The sequence below is a fragment of the Diabrotica undecimpunctata genome, chromosome 3, assembly GCF_040954645.1.
Source record: "Diabrotica undecimpunctata isolate CICGRU chromosome 3, icDiaUnde3, whole genome shotgun sequence".
Classification (NCBI taxonomy): domain Eukaryota; kingdom Metazoa; phylum Arthropoda; class Insecta; order Coleoptera; family Chrysomelidae; genus Diabrotica; species Diabrotica undecimpunctata.
The window spans coordinates 83906465-83920913 of record NC_092805.1 but is presented as its reverse complement, the minus strand read 5'-3'; the positions used below and the strand labels follow the sequence as shown (position 1 = coordinate 83920913).

Here is a 14449-nt window from a genome sequence, read left to right as displayed (position 1 = left end):
AAGAATATAAAAAAAAAATGGAAAATAACTTACGAATGGTGAGTGAAGAAAGTTAAGGTGTAAAACAAACACACCATTCTCTTAGTATCAGTGGTAACAATATTAAAGTTATAATGTTAGCTTAAATGTTCATATGTAGTCGAATTCATGTATAACCATAAGAAAAAGATTACTTTATAGGTGAAAAAAAAAATGGATAAAAACTACTGCGAAGCACTAGAAAAACCCGTCACATTGTACGTAAAAAAACATATTACAGTAAAGTGTAGAAATAAAAACAAAAGATTTTAAAAAAAAACACTGTCACAGAGCTGTTTTATAACAAAGTTAACGTTTACAAAACATCTTATACTTCACTTTAGGGCGCATCTCAAATTCAAAAGTTCCAGCCGGAAAACCAAGTCAAGTTACCGGTATTTTCGTTGAAGTAAATGTGTGTCCTTTCATAGTTGTGCGTCGGAGCAACTTATTGGAAGTATGAGATGAGTATGCGCATTGCGCAATACAACAAAAGCACAAACCAGCAACGCAGAGGACGTTAAAGAAAATAAAATTGATTGGAATGTCTACAAAACCAATTTGTAGTGAAGGAAGGTTGAAAGCTGAAATTTATTATGGCGATTAATTCATGGAATGAGGAATAAGAATATGGATAATGAAATAGATAAAGCTTTATGTAAAATTAGGGATGAGTCAGTATAAAAGTAAACGGTTGGATATAAGGAAATACTAATGGGGGATAAAAAGAAGGTTGATAGGAAACTAAGATGTGATGATGGTCTAAGGGAAACGGAGGTGATACGGTCAGGAAGCAAAAGAACTTCGAGAAATTCCTCATTTGATGTTAAATAGAAGAAAATGGTATAATAAACTGAGGTTGTTGATGTCAGTACGTTTGTTCATGGAGGAAGGATTAAGGAAAATGTGGCACATTTCTAGAAAACTTCTCTTGAAATCGTTGCTTTCTGTACAAAGAATTTTGACCTGTTCATAATCTGGTCGGTGGTCAGAAGTGAGAATGTGTTGTGCCAAGGCACAAGAATGTTTATGGCATCTGATATCACTCTTGTGAGAAGTTAGTCGACCTTTAAGGGATCTACGAGTCTGGCCAATGTAACATAGGTTGCAATCCATGCAGGGGATATTGTAAACCACATTGACCGTTTTCTAACGGGTTTAGAGGAGTTTTGGATTTAGAAAAAAGTTTACCAACTGATCTGACATTTTTAACTCCAATCTTCACTGGTGCCAATGTTAGAAGTTTTGCGAGCTTCTCTGTCAAATGAGGGAAATAAGGAAGAGAGTAGTAACGTATATGGGAAGAAGGAACACTGTGGGAGTCGTTTTCTGGTGTGCCTATTGAAATATCAGGATGACCCTGTACTTGACTATTGTCTGTCAGACTATTTCTAGACAGTGTGTAACTGGTAGAAAAAAGAAATTTATTAATTACATATAATGGATAAGAATTCTTTAACAAAATGGACTTTAGAAGGTTAAGAGAATCCCTTCGGTGAGAAGGATGTGTCAACCTATGAACCCTAAAACTAAGAGCTTGTACGAGGTTGTATTTGTATCTCATCGCATGGCATGAGTGGTAATTAAGAAAACGGTTACTCGCCATTTCTTTTCTATACCAAGAAGTACTTAACCTAAAGTCACAACCTCGCATGATACGCATGTCTAAAAAAGCAATGCTATTATGACTCTCCAGCTCACAAGTGAACTGTAGATGAGGATCATATGCATTGAAATGTGATAAGGTGTTCTGAACCTTATCAGGCGGAAGTGCCAGTATGAGGTCGTCGACATACCTTTTCACAAAAGGAACATGAAAAGTCAAACTGTGAAGACGATTTTGGACTAAATCGTCAAGGACAAAATTAACTAATATCGGGGACATTAAGGACCCCATGGGAGTACCAAAGATTTGAAGATAAAATTGATTATTAAAAATTAAATAATTTGTCTCAAAAACAAGTTTCAGCAAATCAGAAAAGACTTCCCAATAGATTTGGGATGAGGGCTGGATAATATCCCAATGTTTATGAATTGAAGTAAGGACAACCGAAAGAGGAAGATTAGAAAATAAAGAAACTACATCAAAACTCACCAACATATAGCCTTCAGGCAATATACGTATATAACTTACATACGTTGATCAACGTATTGGATCTTAGATCCCAAGCTAATAACATCATTTTAAACTATTTCAAACAACCCAAACCATCTCATTCACCAGCTGATCAAGCTTTTAAAGAAACAGCGATCTTCCTTAAAACCCATCCTGAACTTGTTGTCCTTACTAGTGATAAAGGAAATGCCACCGTTATCATGTACAATGAGGAATATCTAACCCTTAGCTCGCGCTTATTAGAGGACGATCATTATTATAAGCCCCTTTCTCGCGATCCCACTCCAACTTTTACAACTAAGATCAATAATTTTATTACCAATTTAAAAAAAGACAAACTTCTAGATCAAAACATTGCTAAGCTTCTCCACTCCTATAATGGTTATGCTCCACGCTTCTATTGTCTTCCCAAAATTCATAAACCACAACTTTGTATGAGACCCATTGTTTCGTCTATCAATGCTCCGAATGGTAATATTGTCAATTTCCTTACAAATATTTTAACCAAAGCTTATGATGCAGATAATCAATTTAATATCACTGACTCTTTTAAGTTTGCTAATTTTATTATTGATTTTAAACTTCATGAAGGCTATATGTTGGTGAGTTTTGATGTAATTTCTTTATTTTCTAACCTTCCTCTTTCGGTTGTCCTTACTTCAATTCATAAACATTGGGATATTATCCAGCCCTCATCCCAAATCTCTTGGGAAGTCTTTTCTAAATTGCTGAAACTTGTTTTTGAGACAAATTATTTAATTTTTAATAATCAATTTTATCTTCAAATCTTTGGTACTCCCATGGGGTCCTCAATTTCCCCGATATTAGTTAATTTTGTCCTTGACGATTTAGTCAAAAATCGTCTTCACAGTTTGACTTTTCATGTTCCTTTTGTGAAAAGGTATGTCGACGACCTCATACTGGCACTTCCGCCTGATAAGGTTCAGAGCACCTTATCACATTTCAATGCATATGATCCTCATCTACAGTTCACTTGTGAGCTGGAGAGTCATAATAGCATTGCTTTTTTAGACATGCGAGGTTGTGACTTTAGGTTAAGTACTTCTTGGTATAGAAAAGAAATGGCGAGTAACCGTTTTCTTAATTACAACTCATGCCATGCGATGAGATACAAATACAACCTCGTACAAGCTCTTAGTTTTAGGGTTCATAGGTTGACACATCCTTCTCACGGAAGGGATTCTCTTAACCTTCTAAAGTCCATTTTGTTACAGAATTCTTATCCATTATATGTAATTAATAAATTTCTTTTTTCTACCAGTGGTAGGCTATATGTTGGTGAGTTTTGATGTAGTTTCTTTATTTTCTAACCTTCCTCTTTCGGTTGTCCTTACTTCAATTCATAAACATTGGGATATTATCCAGCCCTCATCCCAAATCTCTTGGGAAGTCTTTTCTGATTTGCTGAAACTTGTTTTTGAGACAAATTATTTAATTTTTAATAATCAATTTTATCTTCAAATCTTTGGTACTCCCATGGGGTCCTCAATGTCCCCGATATTAGTTAATTTTGTCCTTGACGATTTAGTCCAAAATCGTCTTCACAGTTTGACTTTTCATGTTCCTTTTGTGAAAAGGTATGTCGACGACCTCATACTGGCACTTCCGCCTGATAAGGTTTAGAGCACCTTATCACATTTCAATGCATATGATCCTTATCTACAGTTCACTTGTGAGCTGGAGAGTCATAATAGCATTGCTTTTTTAGACATGCGTATCATGCGAGGTTGTGACTTTAGGTTAAGTACTTCTTGGTATAGAAAAGAAATGGCGAGTAACCGTTTTCTTAATTACCACTCATGCCATGCGATGAGATACAAATACAACCTCGTACAAGCTCTTCGTTTTAGGGTTCATAGGTTGACACATCCTTCTCACCGAAGGGATTCTCTTAACCTTCTAAAGTCCATTTTGTTACACAATTCTTATCCATTATATGTAATTATTAAATTTCTTTTTTCTACCAGTTACACACTGTCTAGAGATAGTCTGACAGACAATAGTCAAGTACAGGGTCATCCTGATATTTCAATAGGCACACCAGAAAACGACTCCCACAGTATTCCTTCTTCCCATATACGTTACTACTCTCTTCCTTATTTCCCTCATTTGACTGAGAAGCTCGCAAAACTTCTAACATTGGCACCAGTGAAGATTGGAGTTAAAAATGTCAGATCAGTTGGTAAACTTTTTTCTAAAACCAAAACTCCTCTAAAGCCGTTAGAAAAGATCAATGTGGTTTACAATATCCCCTGCATGGATTGCAACTTATGTTACATTGGCCAGACTCGTAGATCCCTTAAAGGTCGACTAACTTCTCACAAGAGTGATATCAGATGCCATAAACATTCTTGTGCCTTGGCACAACACATTCTCACCTCTGACCACCGACCAGATTATGAACAGGTCAAAATTCTTTGTACAGAAAGCAACCATTTCAAGAGAAGTTTTCTAGAAATGTGCCACATTTTCCTTAATCCTTCCTCCATGAACAAACGTACTGACATCAACAACCTCAGTTTATTATACCATTTTCTTCTATCTAACATCAAATGAGGAATTTCTCGAAGTTCTTTTGCTTCCTGACCATATCACCTCCGTTTCCCTTAGACCATCATCACATCTTAGTTTCCTATCAACCTTCTTTTTATCTCCCATTAGTACTTCCTTATATCCAACCGTTTACTTTTATACTGACTCATCCCTAATTTTACATAAAGCTTTATCTATTTCATAATCCATATTCTTATTCCTCATTCCATGACTTAATCGCCATAATAAATTTCAGATTTCAACCTTACTTCACTACAAATTGGTTTTGTAGACATTCCAATCAAATAATTTTATTTTCTTCAACGTCCTCTGCGTTGCTGGTTTGCGCTTTTGTTGTATTGCGCATACTCATCTCATACTTCCAATAAGTTGCTCCGACGCACAACTATGAAAGGACACACATTTACTTCAACGAAAATACCGGTAACTTGACTTGGTTTTCCGGCTGGAACTTTTGAATTTGAGATGCGCCCTAAAGTGAAGTATAAGATGTTTTGTAAACGTTAACTTTGTTATAAAACAGCTCTGTGCCAGTGTGTTTTTTTAAAATCTTTTGTTTTTATTTCTACACTTTACTGTAATATGTTTTTTACGTACAATGTGACGGGTTTTTCTAGTGCTTCGCAGTAGTTTTTATCCATTTTTTTTTTTTCACCTATAAAGTAATCTTTTTCTTATGGTTATACATGAATTCGACTACATATGAACATTTAAGCTAACATTACAACTTTAATATTGTTACCACGGATACTAAGAGAATGGTGTGTTTGTTTTACACCTTAACTTTCTTCACTCACCATTCGTAAGTTATTTTCCATGTTTTTTTTTATATTCTTACCTACCACCTTTGTATTCTTTTAGATTGAACTGATGAAGCTTGTAAATTAAATAAGCGAAACGTCTTCATATATAGGAATGGAGCTATGATTTCCTTTTATTATTTCTCCTTTGACCGATATCCTCGTGACCAAAAGATTTATTTTTTTGAACTTACTTATTGATATATATATATATATATATATATATATATATATATATATATATATATATATATATATATATATATATATAGTCTGTCTACCTAAGAAATGTGAATAAGTTATCTTGATAGCTTAATTTCCGCTATTATCACAATATGTACCCCTTAGAATACATTTTAAAAGGTACTTAAAGGTTACTTTCATTTTATTTATCTACTTTAAATAGTATTTATTACTCTACTTTATTTGGACTCATAGTTGAAGATATATCAGAAACTACAGATATCTTCCTGTCTTGAAATTATAATTTTAGTATTTACTCTAAAAGTTTAACATATATAATATTTTTTTCTATTAGTCAAATATCCTCCTGTTAACGTATTCCCATACATTAAAGTGATATTCGTCAGAAGTTTAGTGTTTCAGTCAGTTTTGCTTAATGTATTATCGGGGATCCGATTTATAAACTATCGGGGATCCGATCCTGGCTAAGTAACTGTTATGACGCAAATAACGGAAGCTCCAACAATAACTAGAAATTTTGAGTCATAACGAGCATTTTTTGAAGAAATTGTGTCCGGTGAGTGAAAAATGCCTCACAAGAGCCAATAAGTAAAATGCAACAACGGAAATAAGTATTGAAGCATCTTTCAGGTAAATAAACAATAAAAACTTAAACTCTGAGGACTCCGGATTATGTTTTTACACCGTGTAAGCATTAAAATAAGCATCCCGTAAATATGTATAACAATTGGAGACAGAGAGTATTTTTTGCGCGATGTAAACATTAAAATAGGCAATCAATAAAAAAAAGATACTTGGTCTTTGAATGGTGTAAGCATTAAAATAGGCAACCAATAAAACAGTTACATGGACGTATTTAGATAAAAAAGCAATCAAGGAAGACGATGAAATAATAAAAACGTTGGAAAAAAGGATAAGAAACTAAAAATTTAGAAATTATAAAACGTTGAAGCACAGCTCGAAAAATTCCAAAAATGATAGAAATGTTAAAATGCGCGAACCAACAATTAAAAACCAAAGACGAGTCACAGGTAGAAGAAATCAATTTAATAGAAAGCGAATTGTTGAAAACATGTCTGATTATCCATGGCTTAAAGAAGAAGGAATCGGAAACGAATATCGCCTTACGCATAAGATACCCAATGATAAGACCATTGGGTATACCATTCAATACGGCTCTCAAAAATGTATGAAGAGTGGGTAGAGAAGGAGGGAAAAGAAATGAACCTGTGTAGATCGAATTCACCATAACAAAAAGCAGAAAACGAATTTAAAAAAAAATTAAAATGTATTAATCAACGGGTATGGATTGAGAAGTCATGTATACACACAAAAAAAGGGGATGCTAAAACAGCGAAGAGGGTTATTGAACAGGCTGACACGTAAGTGGAAAATAGAAATACGGCCTTTGTTAGATTTAATAAGATATTAATACATGGAACAGTCAAAACAGGTATATTAAAGAACATAATAACAAGTGCACCATTCAATATGTATAAGCAAGGATCTCAGACTTTAAAGAAACAGCTTACAAGAACATTTAGCCAAATATCCGCGCAAGAACGACCCGATAGGGAAAGAGTTAAAATTAGGGTACTTACAAGCACCTGCAACTGGCAAAAAAAACAAAGGGAAACAGCTGAAAAATCCGGAAAGATCAACGGTAATGAACATGAAAAAGAGTCAAGAAAATCGATTAAGCATAGAGGGAGAGGTTGTAGGAGAAAAATATATGAAATTGAAGGGTATTACACTGGCAAAAGTCTTTGCATACTAAAGCAAAATGTAGTCAAAGTGGAATGTAAGAATGGAAGAAAATAAAAGAAAGACCATAGTTGTTTTTATACATTTCATATATCATGTAGAGAAATAATTCTTTGAATAACGTCTAGAAAATGGAAGGTCTATTCATGATATAACGATGGCTAACAGGGTAATAGGTAATAGTAAGATACGAAAATCTTTATCGGTGCGAAAATCATTTTTTTGTGCGAAGTTTTAGTTTGCAAGCAAAATTATGGCTCAAAATCAAATCGATTGTTTGTTGCAAGGCAGGATTTCACCTTAACTAAAAAGGTGAGTCTCAAGCTTTTATGAAAAATATCAAAACTAAATCGGAAGTAAAAAAATTTTATGACCGGAAGTTAATCAAGGCATATTTTTAGACTTATTTTTTGCACGCTGATCACGAATCCGAGATCAGGGATGCTCAAAATAAGTGTTATATATCGCCGTTTCCAAGTAATACCGTTTTTAGTTAGTATTACCGTTTTGAAAATTTTTGCCATAATAATTTTTGGTACTGAATGAAAAACCGTCGTGAGTTTTTCTCTATCTGTTACAGTTTTTTCAATATAAAAAATGAATGGAATAGAAATAATGAATAGAAAATAAAATACAAGAATTAAAGTAGTCATATATATCCAGAAATTCTGATTCATTAATACGAGTATATCTATATACAAAAAAAACGAATCCTAACAACGACATGACAATGTACGTATGTAACGTATTTTATTTTATAAATTGAATATACATATTATAAATATAATTATCTACTCAATCAACATCCTAACTTACATAAAAAATGTGTTACATAATAACTTTTTCAATAACGTGGTTAGGAGGTGTAAAAAACAGACGTCAGACTTTATTAATTAATAAATAAATATCGTATTGCACAACAATGTAACAGTAAGTTACAGAAGAAACAACGAAGCAATATTGCAATGAAAAAATTTTGCTGTGGAAGAACGCGAAATAGGAGAGAACTTTACGGGAAATGGTTGTCAAATACTAATAATATAATTAGCACCTACTTAAATATATTTTTTCACTAATAATAGTTAAAAAAAAATGATAGTGAGACTATTTTTTATAGATATAGTGACACTCTTCCCAAAAATGTTAGATATTCCTAAATAAGACGAAATTAAATAAAACTAAGTTTTATAAGGTATTTTCTTCTTCCTCTTCTTATATTAGGCGTTAGTCCTGCTCTTGTCCTATCTTAAGGCTTTAGTCGTATTTGGGACATTGACTGCCAGCTGTCTCTATATCTTTTAAACGTCTCCCCTTGTGATAAAGTGCGTGTTTATTTTAAATATTTTGCTATTCGGGCTAGTCCCTCACTCTCCTGATGTTACATTCTGATTCCAATTCAACCTTCTCGGTCTTCCCTACCGTATATTATCCTGTTTTTGGCAGTGATCTCTTATTTAAATATTTTGTATACTATATCTTAATGTTTTCTCGGAAATTGTACTCAAGGCGCTCCTTTTGGACGTTCTAAGTAATATTTTTATTTTTGCTGTATCTCCTCTCGTTTCTATGGCATATGTGATTATTGGTCTTATACATGATTAATACATTGGTATTTTCCCATATTTAATCTATTTAAGCTGATTTATTTGCCGGTTTTTTCACACTCTTTTTAAGGTTTCGGTGGCTGGATTATTCTATAATATCTTTTCAAAACTTATCCGGGAGCGGATTTCAACATGCCCTTGTGTCAAATTAGAAAAAAAAACCCTAAAACGATTTGGAGAATAAAGAAAACTTAAAAACGAAGAAAACATAAATTAAAAGACCTGACTAAATACAAAGAAATTCAGGGAAATAAAAGAAAATTCGAGAGGTAAAAGAGATGTAGCTCTACAACATATGGAAGGAAATAAAAGATTTGGATAAAAAGTATGATAAATTTAATATACACATAAAAATCACAGAAGTAATGGGTTCTAGAAATAGCACAAGAACGCATATCCTTAAAAATGATATAAGTGGATATAATTACTGATGTAAAGGAGAGATTGTGTCACTGGACCAATTACATCCAACAACTACTTAATGCTGAAAAAGAAGAAGTGTCATTAGAAACCACAGAGAATAACGAACCATTATAATACAAAAGACGGCAAAGCTACTGGACCAGATGATGTGGTCATCGAATTATTAAAACTCATCGATCAAGATATTATTGATGTATCAAACTGACAAAATTATCTTTCCAGGCTCTTCTCGATATAGAATTGTGGAAATCTGATGTAATCCTATATCGTATATATAAGCTGCAACGGACCTTTGTAGCAATTTCCAAAAAGTCAAGTACAACAACCTGCTCAAATCACAGAATCATAGCAGAATTGTTAAAATTCTTAAATATGAATTATGAATATGACACACAATTTGCATGAATATGAATCAGAACATATGCTTATGTTTTATATCCTTACCCTTATCTTATCAAATGATTTAAAAAGGCATTTGATAGGGTTTAGCATAAGAAGCTAGTAAATATATTAAAAGGCAAAAACGTTGGCAGTCGTGATATCAAAATTATATCTAATTAATATCGCAATCAAACTGCCAAGGTAAGAGTCGAAAACCAAAATACCAGAGATATCAAATTTTAGGGAGGGAACAGAGTTGGTCTTCTTCAATGTCTACAGTGAAGTGGAGCAATGGAGAAACAACTCACGTTTTGCAGACGATACAGTAATATTGACGGAAAACAACAATGATTTATACAACGTAATGGACACGCCTTAATGAATACTGTCATAAATACTGGCTGAAGATCAGTTTGAAGAAAACTAAATGCATAATCATGACTAAATCAATAAATGCAAACTCAAATTGATAATTAAAGATACTGTTAATGAGAGTGTGGATACCCACAAATGCTTGAAAATATGGATAACATCAAATGCAGACCAAACCAAAGAAATCACGACACCTATTGAAATACACGTGCATCACTCGTCAAGCTTAAAAAATTTCTATGTTGTCGGGATATAAGGTTAGAACTGCGCCTAAGAATTCTTTGGTGCTACACGTTCTCTACCATTTTTTATTGCTTGAAATCATGTACACTAAAACAAGTACATATAAATGAGTTGGCACCTTTGAATTTTGGTGTTATAGACGAATCCTACGAATATCATGGATTCGAAGAGTGTCAAACGTGATATAGAAGTGCTATAGAATTAGAACAGGAGGAAACTAAGCTATCAACTTTACCATCTTTGGAAGAAATGAATAAAACAATTCAATCTCTAGCCAGAAACAAGTCTTAACGTTTATTTCTGAAACTTAACGCACGTAAAATATGCAAAATAGGCTTTTTCTCCCACTTTGACCTTTTTTATTTTGGAATGTGTTCCATCACTTTGCTGCTAAATATTCGAAAGCTACTAACATCAGGTGTACTATTATCTGTCCACATTTTAAACGGTGTTTTGTTTAAACTAGAAGCCAAAGATCTATTTTTTAAGTAAACAGCTGTATTTACATCTTCAGTCCAAAAAAATTTGCTTAAGATTGGCATTAAACAATTTTGTTCAGGTGTGTAGGGATTGTTTTTTTGATGTATAATATCATATACACTTAAATATCTTTCAAATTATTTTGAACAAAATTCTCCACCATTAACTTCGCAGAGTTTTTATATGAACACCGTTCTGGTTCTCAACCATACTTTTAAAATTCTTAAAACAATAAAAAACTTCACTTTTAGTTTCAGTAAAATAAATTAAGGCCATTTTACTAAAATCGTCTTGGAAAGTAACAAAATATTTGAAGCCACCTAATGATCTGTTCTCCATAGGCCCACATATATCAGTGCGTAATCGTGTTTGTTTGCCGTCACAACAAACTATATAGTTTTATTTTTAATACACTCTGGGCTAAAATTAACCGGCCACTTTAAAAATGGGTAATTTTGTATGTCTAATATCTCCTAAACCTGTTGTCCGATTTAAGTGATTTTTTTAATATGTTATAGCCTTATTCCTTAACAATCTCGTTATAATAATATGGTAGCTAAACAGGTAAATTTTCATTGTATACCGGGTGTAAGAATTAAACTATGTTTTTTTCTTTAAGTTTGCATCACTCTGTGGAATATTGTAGTATCTATAAAATATTGAAATTAAAACTTTACTATAGCCTCATGTTTTCTCTACATTTTATTTTTTGATTCAGTCGCTTATGTTGAATAATACAAAAGTTAGGTGGTTTAAGAACTAGCCATGTTTTTCATCAATACGGACGATTTAATTCACCAGCAAAATTAACCCCACCACCTTTATTATTGTTTTGTTCACATTACTTGTGACAGTTTGTTGCCTAAATTTGTGTCATCGAAGTATTTTTGACATATAGTCGTTGTACGACATTGTTGAAAATCTGTTTCCGTGTTAATAACAATTCTTGAACAATTTGTAATTAAAATTAAATTTATAATTAAAATTGCAATTTTTATCATTGTGGGCGAATATTGTTTAAGTTGAAATTTTAGTGCCTATTATTGTTTGTGATTTTAAAAATGCCACTCGTTCGAACTGATGCTGCTAGGGCAGTGGCTTTAGTTGATGCTGGTTACAGTCAACCTCATATCGCTGGTATACTCGATGTATCCAAAACTACGGTACAAGATGTCATCAGACGATATCGGGAGACAGGATCGTACAACAGCAGGCCAGGTCAAGGCCGAAAACGATGCGCTCCAGTTCGAGATGACCGCTTCATTGTCACTGCGGCCACAGCTGCGGTAGAGGAGTTACACAATATCCCCCAATCTGATATCCAGGATATCATGAATGGATTGCCAAACCGGCTCCAAGAAGTTCTAAGAGCTAGAGGCGGCAACACCCATTATTGATACCAATTTTTTTTTTTTCAGTTAGACTTTGATTTCCAAATTATTGTTAATTTGAATTTTCTTCGAAGATTTTAATCATTGGATTTTTCACTATAATAAATGACTTTTTTTCAAAAAGACTATTTTTTTTTCTGCGGAGATAAAATTGATAAAAAAACAAGTCTAGTTGTTAAAGCATCTAACTTTTGTATTCTCCAACATAAGCGAATCAATCAAAAAACAAAATGTTGAGAAAGCATGAGGCTATAGTTACGATTTAATTTTAGTATTCTACAAATGCTAGAATATTCCACAGGGTGATGTAAACTTAAAGAAAAAAACACAGTTTTATTCGTACACCCCATATACAATGAAAATTTACCTGTTTAGCAACAATATTATTATAAAGATATTGTCAAGGAATAATACATATTAAAAAAATCACTTAAATCGGACAACAGGTTTGGAAGATATAAGAAATCAAAAATTACCTGTTTTTAAGGTGGCCGGTTAATTTTGGCCCAGAGTGTATCAATATCCCCACTCACATTTAGTCCATCTACATTTCCCTCTTTTATTTTATTTAAAGAGAAGAAAAATGGCGGATGGTAAGGTTGATGAAGATGGTAAAAGAAAAAGCAAAGAGGAGATAGATATATTTAGCAGGAGCAGAAAAGTTAGCCGAACGCCAGACAGGTCGAAACCAACAACGAATGAAACCAGCAGCCAGAACGAAATGATGGAACTAATGAGACAAATAGCAAGCGATAATAAAAAGAAAAACAATGGCCTGGAAGAGATAAAAAAATACAATGGGTAATATGATTGAGGAACTAAAAGAAATTAGGAAGGAAAATAGTGAATACAAATTGCAAATGAAAGAAATAATAAGAGAAAATCAAAATCTAAAGAAAGAAATGACAACGATGAAACAAAAAATAGATAAAATAGAAATAGAATTGGAAGCATGTCAGAAAGAAAAGAAGAAAAATAACCTAATAATGAGAGGCTTACCAATAGACACAATAGAAGTAGAGCAACTGGAGAACTTCATAGAAACAAAAATGGGAGTAAAATCAGAAATAAATAGGGTACAAAAGATAAATGAAACAATGTGTGTTATCGAATGTAGAAAAATTGGAAGATAAAATGAAAATATTGAAAGCCAAGGGTAAACTAATAAACTATAAGCAACATAGAGTATATATAGAATGTGACCTAACATTAAAAGAGATAGAGATACAAAGAAATCTTAGGAAGATAGCAGCAGATGAAAAGACTAATGGGAAAAGGACAAAAATTGGATATGGTTCATAATATATCATAACATCATCACATAAAATTAAAAATAACCTAATAATGAGAGGCTTACCAATAGACACAATAGAAGTAGAGCAACTGGAGAACTTCATAGAAACAAAAATGGGAGTAAAATCAGAAATAAATAGGGTACAAAAGATAAATGAAACAATGTGTGTTATCGAATGTAAAAAATTCAAAGATAAAATGAAAATACTGAAAGCCAAAGGTAAACTAATAAACTATAAGCAACATAGAGTATATATAGAATGTGACCTAACATTAAAAGAGATATAGATACAAAGACATCTTAGGAAGATAGCAGCAGATGAAAATACTAATGGGAAAAGGACAAAAATTGGATATGGTTTCATAATTATAGAAGGCATTAAGTGGAAATGGAATCAAAAAACAAGCCGGATAGAAAAAATAACATACAATACAGAACCAACTGGTTCAAAAAACTAGCTGAAGAAAACACAATGACGGACCGAGAAACAAAACAGGCACAGAACAGGGACATGAGTAGATCTAAAGATAATAACACAAACCGAAGTAAAAACAAATTGAAGTACAACTTAAACACAGAAAAGAACAAAACAATTTGGAAAATGGCATCATGGAATGTGAGAGGTATAAATAGGAAGGAAATAGAACTAGGGGAAGAAATTAGAGATAAGAACATTGAAATAGTAGCTATAACAGAGACAAAGAAAAAAGGAAAAGGATCAATAATATAAGAAAACGGAATGTTACTAATATACAGTGGAGTGGAAGAAACGAAGAGAGCTCAGG

General features: G+C 32.8%; 1 protein-coding gene across 1 annotated transcript; it reads left to right on the top strand.

Annotated features, from left to right (window-relative positions):
• Positions 1-732: 732 nt before the first annotated feature.
• On the top strand, positions 733-4711 carry LOC140435932 (uncharacterized). The gene is made up of 3 exons (XM_072524641.1): positions 733-803; positions 2181-3353; positions 4123-4711. Exons 1-3 carry the CDS (start codon positions 733-735, stop codon positions 4709-4711), a joined length of 1833 nt encoding a protein of 610 aa, XP_072380742.1.
• Positions 4712-14449: the final 9738 nt, after the last annotated feature.